Source organism: Liolophura sinensis, chromosome 11 (genome assembly GCF_032854445.1).
Source record: "Liolophura sinensis isolate JHLJ2023 chromosome 11, CUHK_Ljap_v2, whole genome shotgun sequence".
NCBI classification, from domain to species: domain Eukaryota; kingdom Metazoa; phylum Mollusca; class Polyplacophora; order Chitonida; family Chitonidae; genus Liolophura; species Liolophura sinensis.
The window spans coordinates 21,668,953-21,681,537 of record NC_088305.1 but is presented as its reverse complement, the minus strand read 5'-3'; the positions used below and the strand labels follow the sequence as shown (position 1 = coordinate 21,681,537).

Here is a 12,585-nt window from a genome sequence, read left to right as displayed (position 1 = left end):
ACAGCGACTGCATTGGTGAGAGGTTCCTGGGTCATTACGCTGCACTAGCGCGCTAACCAAGTGAGTCACAGAGGCCCCCTGCATGTATTGAGTTCAGGGTTCTATCGATAATACCGTGCATGTGTATTAATTGCCATAAATTACCAAATTCATGACCTTTTTTGTCCCTTTTGTGTATTGTAATCCCTGTTCAGGTAAATGTTTAAATACTTAATATATTGGCATGAATTCATGTGCCTCCCACATGCAAACTTTGGAAAACCTTGCTACCAAAACTATGTTCTTATCCCATATACATGGAAGTCAATTCAGATGGTTGAAAAGGGCTAATTTTGAAGATATTCTTGCCTATGATGGGTACTTTTTCTCAATACCGGTACATGATAGGGCAATTTCAGGATATCACACTAGATTAGGCCCTGGCCCCTCATTGTGTATCCAGCATTCAGCTTTTTGTACTAATACATACCATTACATTGTCTACATATACAAGTATATATGATTAAAAGTAACGAGGGTAACACAGTTCACATTGTGAGTATCTTTACCAGTCTCTATCACTGGTGTAGCTCATACTGAAACTTCTTCTTTTCTTTTTTGGTAGAATTAGCCCAAGATTTCCTTTTCTCCTGGTCCTGACATTACCATATCACAATTGATTACCAGGGTATGTAGGCCTACCTAGATTTATCAATGTTTCCATGCATTATTGGATTCCTATTGTTTATGTCATGTGATATAGTAAGTATAGTTAATGTTGCTTACATAAATATATGTATAATTTATTCTGCTAATTTATGACATAATTTACTGTTTGTTACTGTATTTCCTCAACCTTTTGGCATGTTTGCAAGGTGTTTATCGAAGCATATTCTGAAGGCTTTATTCGGAGTAGGAAAAATGTACTTTTTGTGAAGCCCTGAAATTGGCCAATCCAATGAAGGTAGTTTTGTCTCCAAAATCAAAAAAAAATCTACATAAATTGCTCTGAATTTCAAAGGTTGAGGAATTAGAATAGGTTGGTTAGACTTAACAGTGTTACGAAATACATGTATGTATATACTTGTAATTAAATCTTATTTGTATGCACTTTTATTTGTAATTTACATTTATTTTGTAAGTAATGTCATGTTAATCTACCATTGACAACTACTATATATATATATATATAAATACATATTTGTACATTTTATCACAAGGCACAAGATTAGTGTTGCTAATTTTTTTTAAGGTTTACAATACCCTCAGGTGGTATCCAAAGGGTAAACATGTATATCAGTATTTATATGTTTTCTTGTAACTAAAACTTTTATATGTTAATAATGCTTTACTAAGGAGTGTGGAAGGCTCTGGTCAACCTGTCTGTGACATTTTAATTTAATTATACAACTTCTGGCCATTTATGATATATAACTAGTAGACTATTATATTTGGAAACACTTTCATTAAATTTTTGATAATGAAATTAATGTCAGACAAATGTGTAATTTCTAAGCAGGGTTGCCAAAATAACTGAACTAATGAGTGGAAAACTGACCTATAAAAGGCATGAATTTTGACAACTTTGGTGAATGTCCTTAGTCTTCAGTTCTTCATGTGTATCTGGGTGACCTGATAAAGCGATTTTATTGGTGGGAGGTCTTCATAGAATAGAGCACATGTAATAATGATAGTATTTCAAATGGTTTTATCAGATTGTAAAGCAGTTTTCACCGAGGTAATCCTGCAGTTCGTTTTTTTTTCTTTTCTGCCAATCTATTTATATTTCTGAAGTAAGAAACCCTTCCAGTACCGAAGATGTGAATGTGCAGAGCAAGCGATTTGTATGTACGCCTTGTTAATGTTGTGCAAAAGGCTATTGAAACATCTATTCTCATAACCCCAGTATGTAAATGCATGATAGTACACTGTGATATGTGTATCAATAAACAGTGCTTCGTTGTCAGTTACACTTACACGTGTTTTTATTTTTTACTTATTTATTTTGGCCTGGTTAAGCATAAGGAAACTTCTTCATTCGCAGTGTATGGAAGAAACGGTTGGTGGCGTGTGATTGACATAGTAATATCTGCGGATTGTCGGATACATTGGGTGTTGATTCAGTCCTAGTCTTCACACTAACAGAATTTTCATGATTCCCGTACAGTGCCTGACTTGCTCACCATAAACCGTTGAGATGGTGTTACACGAAGTTCGTTAGAAATCTCTAGCCTATCTACGTATATAGCAATACATTGCGCTCTACCGAGAGGACGAAACTCTAAGTCACTTTTAAGATTGGAGTACTTTATACTCTGTACCTGTTTACATCGCCTAAGTTTTAGACCTGTTTCCAGTATGTTGTAAAACACCAATCAAATTAATGAAAATAAATTTTGGTTTTCTCCCCAAAAACTCAAGGTCGCCGCACAGGTGAAACGAGGATGGGGTCAAACATAATTTCATTAATCTCCATATTTACAGGACATCATCCGCTAGGACACGTATAGCCCTTGCCAGTATACAGGCTTTAATGTAGTACTAGTATATTACAGGGGGAAAAAAAAAAAAGAAAAAAAAAATTTATCCGGAGGATCGGGTTATAAGTGGTCTTGGGTTATAGGATTGATCTTTTCCGTGTTAAATGTATCTACCGGTAAGAGGTCATTCGTTTCCCGGGTTATCGAGAATCTTGGTCGGACCCTGGTAGACATCCATGGTTTGACCGTTCTAGAAGACGGGTTGGACGTTCAGTAATTGTTGAATTATATGTATATATGTATGAATTATGGCTTACACGGCAATATTTCAGCCATAACGTGGCGAAAACCTATTTAAACCAAGAATTAGGGATTGGTTATCGGCAACACCCTAAAGTATAGAAATAACCTTCGAACTGAAATAAAATAGACTAAGCTGTTTAAAGTCAATTAAAGAACTGAACCCAAAAACTGGGAGGTAGTCCCCGTGCCCTATTCTCAATTCATCCAAACGTGTCCATTCCATGCACAAGTCCAAACTGTTGCTTGACGGATTATCCTTACAAGTAAGATTATAAGTTTCACTGACGCAAGATCATATTGGTTTCCTTAATATTCCACGAATCTAGTAATTGTAGAAACTTCGTCCCCCCCCCCCCCCTACCCCACCCAACCCACCTCACCCACCTCTTTAAGTTTGATGCCAGCTTATCCCAGGTCTCCCGCCAACTAGGCGGACTCGCCAACCATATGGTCACATGAGCGGTCAAATCTATTCATACGCCGAAGCCCAACTACCTAAATTCCTTTATTCTAGGCATTATCACGTCCATGTAGGTGAGGTAGGCTTATATCACAGTCGCTCGAAACCAGTCCGTAAACCTTATATATGCCATATACCAGCCACCTAGATATAACATATGTAGGTGGCTGGTATATGGCAGATATATATGGTTTACGGCTGGTTTCAAGCGCCTATGGTCATATGGACCCTACGTAATATGAACACCCTGGATATTTCAGCCTAACGTTTGTCCGTGCTGGCATCTATGTTGATGTAATGTAGTTATACACGAAACCTTCAACGCACCCACACCTGCTCATTTGCCAAGAAAGCGGATATATATACCCATTTAAAAGAAATTTCCCGTTTTCTTATGATGTTAGCGACATTCAAGGTACAAGTACTTTTATCTTAATACCGCATGAGGTTATGGCACAGGCAACAATCACCCGACATAACTGCAGAGTAATGGTGACCGTTGTATTAGTCATGGCCATCCGAACAAAAAGTATGCACCTGGGGAGATCTGGCCACCCACGCTGACCATATTCAAGGTATCACCATATTACCTATCTTGTCATTGGCCTTATCCCCATGATTTCAATCATTTGTAAATTTACATTTCCATACATGCAGTTTTCTTGATCCTAGTGGAGAAATTAAGTATCTCTGGACTTAGTTCTACAGTGGTTTAAGGAATTATACTGTGTGTTTAATTCTTTACCACGATTTGAACCTTGATCTTCACATCCCAAAGTCAGCACTTGAACCCATACGGAGGTCCACACTTCTTGGAAACTGTCTGGTCACGGCGCATCACCTGAACTAAATCTTATTCTGTTATTTAACATTTCCTGAAGTAAACGGAGTTCCTTTTTAGTAATTATTACAGTACTTTTTCATTTGGGGGTAATATGGACACAGGGAGTTCATATTACCCAATTGCCTGTGGGGAATATGGACACTTCTTTTCAGGACGGTACATAAAGCCACTTTCAGTTTCATTGTCCTCCGTACACATACCACTCAGCTTGATCCGGGTTATAGAGGACAAAACTAGCCTTAAGCTTAAGGGGTCCATATTATCCTCCACTTTACCCTATGCGTGAATATAATTTGTGCAGACAAATAATGCCTAGGCGCCACTTTACACAAAATTTTTTTATCGTACATTTGTTGTACGATATTTTGTACATCATTATTACCGTACCATTGTCCAATACGTTTGTGCGAATATCATACATGTACGACATCTGTGTGAAACTGGGCCCAAGTGAAACCGAATTGAGATCTGGGTGAACCGCTGGGACTTTAAAAAAACGCGTTTTACTTGCCGGACTGCCTCAGGTGTAATTTTTTAAACTCATTCTGTTTTGGCAGAGGCCTGATCCTAAAAACGCCTCAAATTCGTCAGTTTCCAAATCTGCATATTTCTAAAATAACATGTACTATTGGTATTGACCTATATATACGCCATATTGAAGAAACAGAAATCTTTCTGTGAAGTTTCTATGTTATATTGAGTTCTTTTTGTAAAAGAGTTTAAATTAAATTTCAAAATCAAACTTAAGAGAAGCGTAACAAAAATAATGTCAATGAGTTAACCCATTTCAAACACAAGAAAACAAGGTAAATGAAATGCAAATATTCTCGATCTTTGCGAGGCGTTGTCTGGGGTCTACCTCAGCGGGTTTAGGAACACGGGACCGGAAGTGACGCTGACGAAACTCGCCGTTATTATGTCTGCAGAGGAATATAAAAAGGTATTAATATAACATGTATGGCTCAAGTTTGCTTTTAGTCAAAATTTAAATGTACAAACCAACTTATTTCGAATTGAGAGTAAAATGAATTAATGAATAATGGGTATAAAATTCATGCCATGTTGACAGTATGTCAATCTTACATATAAATTGTAAAAAAATTGGGCAGTACCTACAAAAGTACTTTGTCCACAAGAAGCCATTTTAGTCCATCAACTAGGATACCGAAAGCTACGGGCCTCTGCGTAGGCCTTCTTTCATTTGTATACTATAGTACACTTATTTTTTCCATTTAGATTTACTTTAAATATTCTGGCATGCCTATATACATTTATATTCGCATTATTAAGACCGGACTTTATAAGTGGACGAAACCAAACGAAGTCCGGAAGAAGCTTAGCGCTTCCAGCCTGGTCAACGATGGCTGGATTCGAACACGCGACGTCACAACTGAAATATCCAGAGGCCTATCACCGCACCCATTATATAGCGAACGCTAAGAATGAATTCTGAGAAACGTGAAGCTGGCCTGACTACCACTCACCTAACAAGGATCTTTTCCGGCGGCCAGATTTAGAATGACAAGAATCCTTGAAAACAAAATGTTAGTAAACTTAGTATGATTACGGGCTGTCTCTAAATAGACTATCATTATGGATTTGCTGGGTGGTAAATGGACTCCTGTTAACCATTCAGTATCATCTTACTCAAATTACACATTAACTTCACCGGAAGCTGGATATGCAAGCTGGATATATAATCAAATTAAAACAAATTAAATGTCTGGAAAATGCTAAAATGTTCTTGCAGAAAGGAGGCGCGTTTTCTTCAAGATTCTCTAAAACCGTAGCATTTTTAACAGGGCTATCCATGGCGTCTTGCCGGTCGATCACAAAAGGGTTCATAGGAATTCCACTTGCATGATCTATTCATATCTTGAGTAACTGGTCAAACCGACCATATTGCATTTGACCTATTGGCACTATTGTCGCTTACCTCATCACATGCTATGTGGCAGGCCGTAAATTTGCAGTTAAACGTCACCGTCTCACCCCCGGGCAGATTGAAGGCCTTAAAATACGGACTTACGACTTTACCACCAACCGTGTGGAAACCTTCAGATTTTCCTAGCACAGAACCATCGCCACAACTATAACATGCAGAAAACACGAATTTGATAATGTCAACCATACATTACACCAACTGACAAGTTTTTCCACGCGCATGCCCCATCAGGAACAACGCTCGATTTGATAAACACTCCTTGATAAGTGAATTCGCATTCTGGATGAAGAAAATATCCTTCGCGTTTTTAAATTATTTTTTTAAATCCCAAATATATAGGTCTTGCATCATTAATAGCTTAACTTCCCGCAGCAGTTTTGGTAAAACGTTTCACCGCAAAAGAGAATGCATTAAATTCTACAATTGCTCGATCGTTTCCTTACTTGATTGGGGTTTAAGGCAGTTAGGGTTTACAGGAAGCGGAAATCAGTCGGGCGTCCTCAGAGTAGACCATCACCAGATATGAGTAATCTCTTGACAAATCACCCCCGAGCCAGCGAGGACCAGGTTCGAACTTGTTACCTGCTCGACCAGGCGCTTGATTTACACGAGTTTTTATCATTGCATTTGTGTATATGTTTATCAAGTTGTAAAATGCTTATGCCATACCAAACGGCCGTATTTGGTGATGTATTTGAAGTTCTACTTGCCCGTTCTCCAAGAGATTCTGGCTTGCAACTCCATTTGTCGCTTCGCAGCTGACTGGGTGAAAAGCCGTCTGGGAGCCTGAAATAAATTGTGAAGATTGTAGATTCTATACAGCCTGCCTTCTTTAGACTGCATGTATGCGTCACTTTGACAACATTTTGGTCGGTTAGCACTATGGTCTCCTTGTCAACATCCCGTACAAACACGTATGGAGGACACCTAGCCAAAGTATACAGACACAGGGCAGACCAGTACATCTGGTAAATTTTTGACAAGGCCTTTCACATCATTTATACATCTACTGGAGTCAATACTAAAAAGAGGCCACCACAATGCCATGTAGGTGACAGGCACTATGCACCACCGCCTGTTCAAAGAGATTCTCATTTACACAATGAACTCAAATTTTGATCGGTTTTTAACTGTATAAAATGTTTGCACTTATATCTCGGCGAAGGGAGGAGGAAATCGGAGAGAACCGCGTTGACCACCTCTGTTCAACAGGTACCTGACAAATCACAGCTCGTGACGTCACATGCTAACTCGTTTTTCGTATCGAGCCAGCTCTTTAACCAGCACTTTGATCTCCTCAGCTAGCGTGTTACCTAGAGGACAAACCTATACAACGCAATAAGTGTGCATTCGATTGTTTCCAGGAAGTTTGAGACAATCGGAACACATTTGTTTTAACAGCTGAAATATAGAACCACGCAAGTGAACTGAATCTGCGAACATCGCTGGCAATATGGGTTCCACCGGGGCTTTTCGACTGGATAGTGTTTCATGTACCTGCCTGACTGCGTATACATGTAGATTCATCGCCCCATAAACCCAACCAAATATTCATGAGAACGGCGTAAAACAAATAGGGTAGACCGAAGGACTGGGGTTTAGCGACACATTTGTCGCCCTTACATCCAGACAAAAAAAAAGAAAAAGAAAACTGCGAATCCAAAATTCTAAAAATATTTAAACATTATATATTATGACCCGGACAAAAACTTTTTATTCGGAACTGCTGAGAAGTGAATTTAAGACAATCGATTTTCAACTGACTTTGGCAGTTTACCCTCAGTTAACGTAATGTAAAAGCTTAACTGGTAACAAGCTATTAGCAAGTAAAAAACCTCACCTGTACTTCCTTCGGCCACCAGTTTAATCCGTCTACCCACGGGTATCCGGGAGAAGATTTCACTCCCACGTTCGTCCAGAATTCTCAGGGAGAGCGGAGCAGAGACCCGAGACTTGGCTTCTGTGGGGACGGGAACTTTTGGTGCAATGAACCTGTGAAAGGTACCCAGGGAAAAGAATGTGTACTTGTAAGACACTACAGCTTCTCATGCAAAAACTATAGTGTGTACCGCACTCAATAACCATCACTCGCGAGTGTAAGTTTTACAGTGAGTTTTACACTCATGTTGGTACAGGGCGTTCAGGATCGGTGTCAGCTGTAAAATAGGAGCATTTTGGGGCTATATATAAGCATTTATACATCAACAAGGTGTCTTCATGAACACTAGATTCGTAATGTCAAGATGCCGTTTAGTGATTGGACACGTAGACTTACCAGTGATCTTTTGACCCATTTGAGGGGACATGAAAGCCGTGATCGTCGTACATGCAGGACACTGTGTGAACTTGATGGTGTTCAACTTTCTGCCGGCTTCTCTCCGCCCAGCTGACTTCAACATCCACAAAGTAGCTGGTCGTGCCGTTTTTCTGTTGAAAAATTAGCACACAGCATGAAAAATGTAGGCTTAAGAAATAGTTGAAGTTATAATAGGAGTTAGGATTTTGTCACGTACGAAAGCGGACTGTTACGATCAAAGGAGAATAACCAAGTGACAAAAGTAAACCATATGCATCCCTTAGTCAGCTCTTGTGAGACTTCCTGGCCTAAAGCAAACGAATCGGCAAAAGTAGGATTCGAACCTGTGACCTTTGTGCCACCTCTCTTTGCTAACAGTTTCAATGTACAGAGAAAATTATCCTTTTTAGTATGGTAGTCGCATGTTCAATACTTATTATTTAGGAGATACACTATGTATGCAGCCTATGATTTCAGTTTACAAATCACACAAATCTCTTCAGGGACAATTCGGTATTATCAAGTTTTCTCGTTCCAACAAACTGCAGAGAATGTGTTAAGAGGATGATTGGCCTATTGCATTTTTTTTTTTAAATCTTAATTTTAACAGAAAAAGTGTTGCCTGAGTGATGCTAGAATATATTCTGTTATTGCAGCAGATTATTCTGTTAAATATTAAGACATTCCATTCATTCAATATAAAGATTATATTAGACTAACAGAATATTATGTTGAATATGACAGTATTATGTTGTAATGAATTCTAGAATCCCCAAGACTTCCTGTTAAAATTCCTGTGGACTTAGCATGTCAGAGGTGTGGTCCAGCTTTCAGCAATTCTAGACCAACAAGGTCTAATAACAGGCAATTAACACATTTAAATAATTCTTAACCCATGGTGAAAGTGGGCGCTTAATTTGCTGCTACTTAAGCAGTTACTTGAACAGAGTAAAACCCTGACTGAGGTACAATGACATGGGGCTGCATTTCCGTAGCTATAAGTGACCATTTGCCAATTATCACACTCCCGATGCTGCTACATTTATACTCTCTATACGGTACGTCTTTTGTTATATTATGTACGCTTACGTGAAAGAGACAGTCTTCTGTGAAGGCGAGAGGCCCAAACGTTCCGGACAGGCTGAAGTGGACATTGTTCGTGGTAGTCAAAGGGGAATCCCCGTTCATGCAGTGTGCCATGGCCCGGGCTGGGATGTCCGACACCAGGGACAACATGGGGACACCAGTCATCGTCAGAGGACACGATGGCCTCACTGGGTATAATAGCAGGGGCAGAGTTCACAAATATAGCGTAAACACTACTGTACTCGTTTTATTGGTATCTGGATCTCCAATCTTAATATGTTCGCCACGACTGCATGGGCTAACCATCTTTAGAAAGGTGGAGAATGACTGTTTATCTCACCACTGATGAAGTGTCATATCGTAGCAACAACATGTTAAAAACAGGAAAGGTTTCGACAGGGGAATGGAATCATCCAAAATATCTTAATTCAAATGGACAGAACTTTTAAAACCAGATAAGAATGTCACATAAAACAGGAAAGGTTTCGACAGGGGAATGGAAACATCCAAAATATCTTAATTCAAATGGACACAGCTTTTAAAACTAGATAAGAATGTCACATAAAACAAATTATATATATATATATATATATATATATACACACATCTGAGGATATTATGCGAATATTATGCGGGGGGAAATTTCAGGCCATAAGCTCCGAGTGTACCACTCCTTCCTACCATATATAGCCAGACGAACCCCCGGGTCATAAATAGTGTCGGGCAATACTGGTCCCCAAGGTGTTTAATATTAACCAAACTATCCTCGCATACCGGCTGTGGCGCCGATTTTTTATCTCATTTGGGGCGGGGAGGGCTGGGCGTTGGCGGGAACGTGGGGAGGGAATTGGAAGAGGCAAATCGGATCGCCTTTTAATTTTGCACAATTTAGTAGACTTACAAATGACGATGGGATTACCGGCAAAACTCCAGGAAACCTGAAATTAAAACCAAGCCGGTTACTTGCAGTAATAATTTTGGCCAAAATTATAAGACACTTATAAAACTAACACTTGCAATAGAATACAAACTATTTAAATTTATCGTGAGTTTCAATAAAACTAGGTACAATTATATAAACTCATTGAAGTGAACATTTCAAAATATAACTATATCATGGCCCTCAATAAGTTAAAAAATGCCGTTACCATTTACTTAATATAGAAACTGATTGGGGATCGCAATCTTAACGCCATCGTTTGAGACTATAATTAAGCGCAAAACAAATCACATTATCGGTACAAATTTTTACTTCCGACAACATGGATTGGCACTGACATCGGGAAAGTTTCTGGATACTTTACCATGAGCAGACTTAACAATGCAATTCCCAACATGGCAGTCGATGTTGTGGTTTCACCGGGGAATATAGCAACAGGTTATCTGGACTGTTTGGTGATCAAGATGACCTGAAAGCGGATCCTTTCCCCCCGACTTAAACTATGCAACTGCAGATGTACGCAATCAGTTTACGTATACAAGCCCTCCCCGACTAATTCAATAGAGAAACAAAAAGAAAATTTAAACCAAGAAATAATATGAAAGCAAAGAAAAAAAATCAAATTAAAGAAAAAAATCAAACTAAAGAAATAAATAATGAGGTAACGAATTAAGTACACGTAAATGAATTTCTGATATATCCGACAAATGTACAATTAAGTACACGTAAATGAATTTCTGATATATCCGACAAAAAAAAATTAACTGAAAAAGATAGGAGAGAGTAAGAAACTAAAGATGAGCAGAAACTAAAAAGAAAGAAAAAAAGAACTGGCGAATCTCGTTCACGACGCAGGCTTTATAGACTCAGAAGCTGAACCTGGCTTGTGCAGACCAATCAGAATCAGGTAATTTACATAGGTTTTCGTCAATGGTTAAAATATGGTATGTAAATCTTCATGTAACCCGACACGAATGCAGTCAATGTAACCGCTGACGTCGTATTGCATGAAGCATGAAGATAATTAGCCTTTCTCTTTTATTTCTTATACAGACCTACATATTTTACCACCATAACAAATACCTGGAGGAAAATTCGGAATAATAATAAATTAAATTAATTATTTATATAAATTTATATCTATATCTATATATTTTTTTAAAATTTGTTTTTGAAACGCATACAGTTGCTGGAGGATAGTTGTTGTGATTAGTTCCCCAGCTGTGCTATCTTAATAAAGTTTCTTCTGTGCTGAAGCAACCTGCGAATGGTCGTTGGTTTTCCCCCGTCTCTGCCCGGTTTCCTCCCACCATAGTGAAATATTAATGAGTACGGCGTAAACACCAGTCAAATCAAATAAATATTCCATACTGAACTATTATTTGTTTTCCAGAGCATATGGTTGGGCTGAAGTAGCAAAGTTTGATCCTTGATGAATATTCCTCGATCTTTGCATTATAAGCTACACGTGATGACAACACATAACTTTGAGTAATTCTAGACCAGTTACGTTTTATTTAAATCTTAAATAACATCAAAGCGATTTTTTTTTACCAAATTCTACATCAGCAGTGGTGATAGGAGCGTGTAATTTGCCACTATTTAAGCATTTACATGAACATTTAGAATCAAACTCTAACTGAGGTAAACTCATAATAGGCCGTATTTCAAGGGTTACCTGTAACTATTTGCCATTGTGATAATCCCATAGTGGTCGCTGCTCCTCGGTTTTATGCTGTAAGTCATTTATTATAGCGTACTTGTGTAAAATATCAGTAAGCATACACGGCTTCTGTTCAACACTACTCAAACAAGAAATGTGATGCTAGGGAAAGAAGATGTGTTTTCTTGGGAAGTACTTCATCTTAGTTAAAATCTTGACCTAACCAGGAATCTCCCCTCCCCCCCCCCCCCACCACACACAACCCAAAACCTTTCCCTGAGGTGAGTGAGCGAAGAGTGGTGATGGACAGCTAAATATTTATGCAGTAAAACTCAATAAACTAAAAACACATACAGCCGTTTTTTTTTCCAAGGAAATTTTTTTGGGAACATTAGTAAACACCATATGCAGTGACGGTTGATTAAAAAATGGCGCAGCTACACAAACTAGCACCCCTCGAAACAGACATTTTGTATACACTGAAAAAATGAATCTGTTAAATTTAAGAGAAAGTCTGTTATCTGAGTCATGCTAGATTGTATTAATTCAACACAAAGATTCTATTAGACTAATAGGATATTATGTTGAA

The 12,585-nt window shown here is 38.5% G+C and overlaps 1 protein-coding gene across 1 annotated transcript; it reads right to left on the bottom strand.

Annotated features, from left to right (window-relative positions):
* Window positions 1-7,250: 7,250 nt before the first annotated feature.
* On the bottom strand, window positions 7,251-9,558 carry LOC135478181 (vitelline envelope sperm lysin receptor-like). Its single transcript, XM_064758452.1, has 4 exons — window positions 9,397-9,558; window positions 8,287-8,438; window positions 7,852-8,003; window positions 7,251-7,324 (listed from the first exon to the last, which is right to left on the bottom strand). Exons 1-4 carry the CDS (start codon window positions 9,556-9,558, stop codon window positions 7,251-7,253), a joined length of 540 nt encoding a protein of 179 aa, XP_064614522.1.
* Window positions 9,559-12,585: the final 3,027 nt, after the last annotated feature.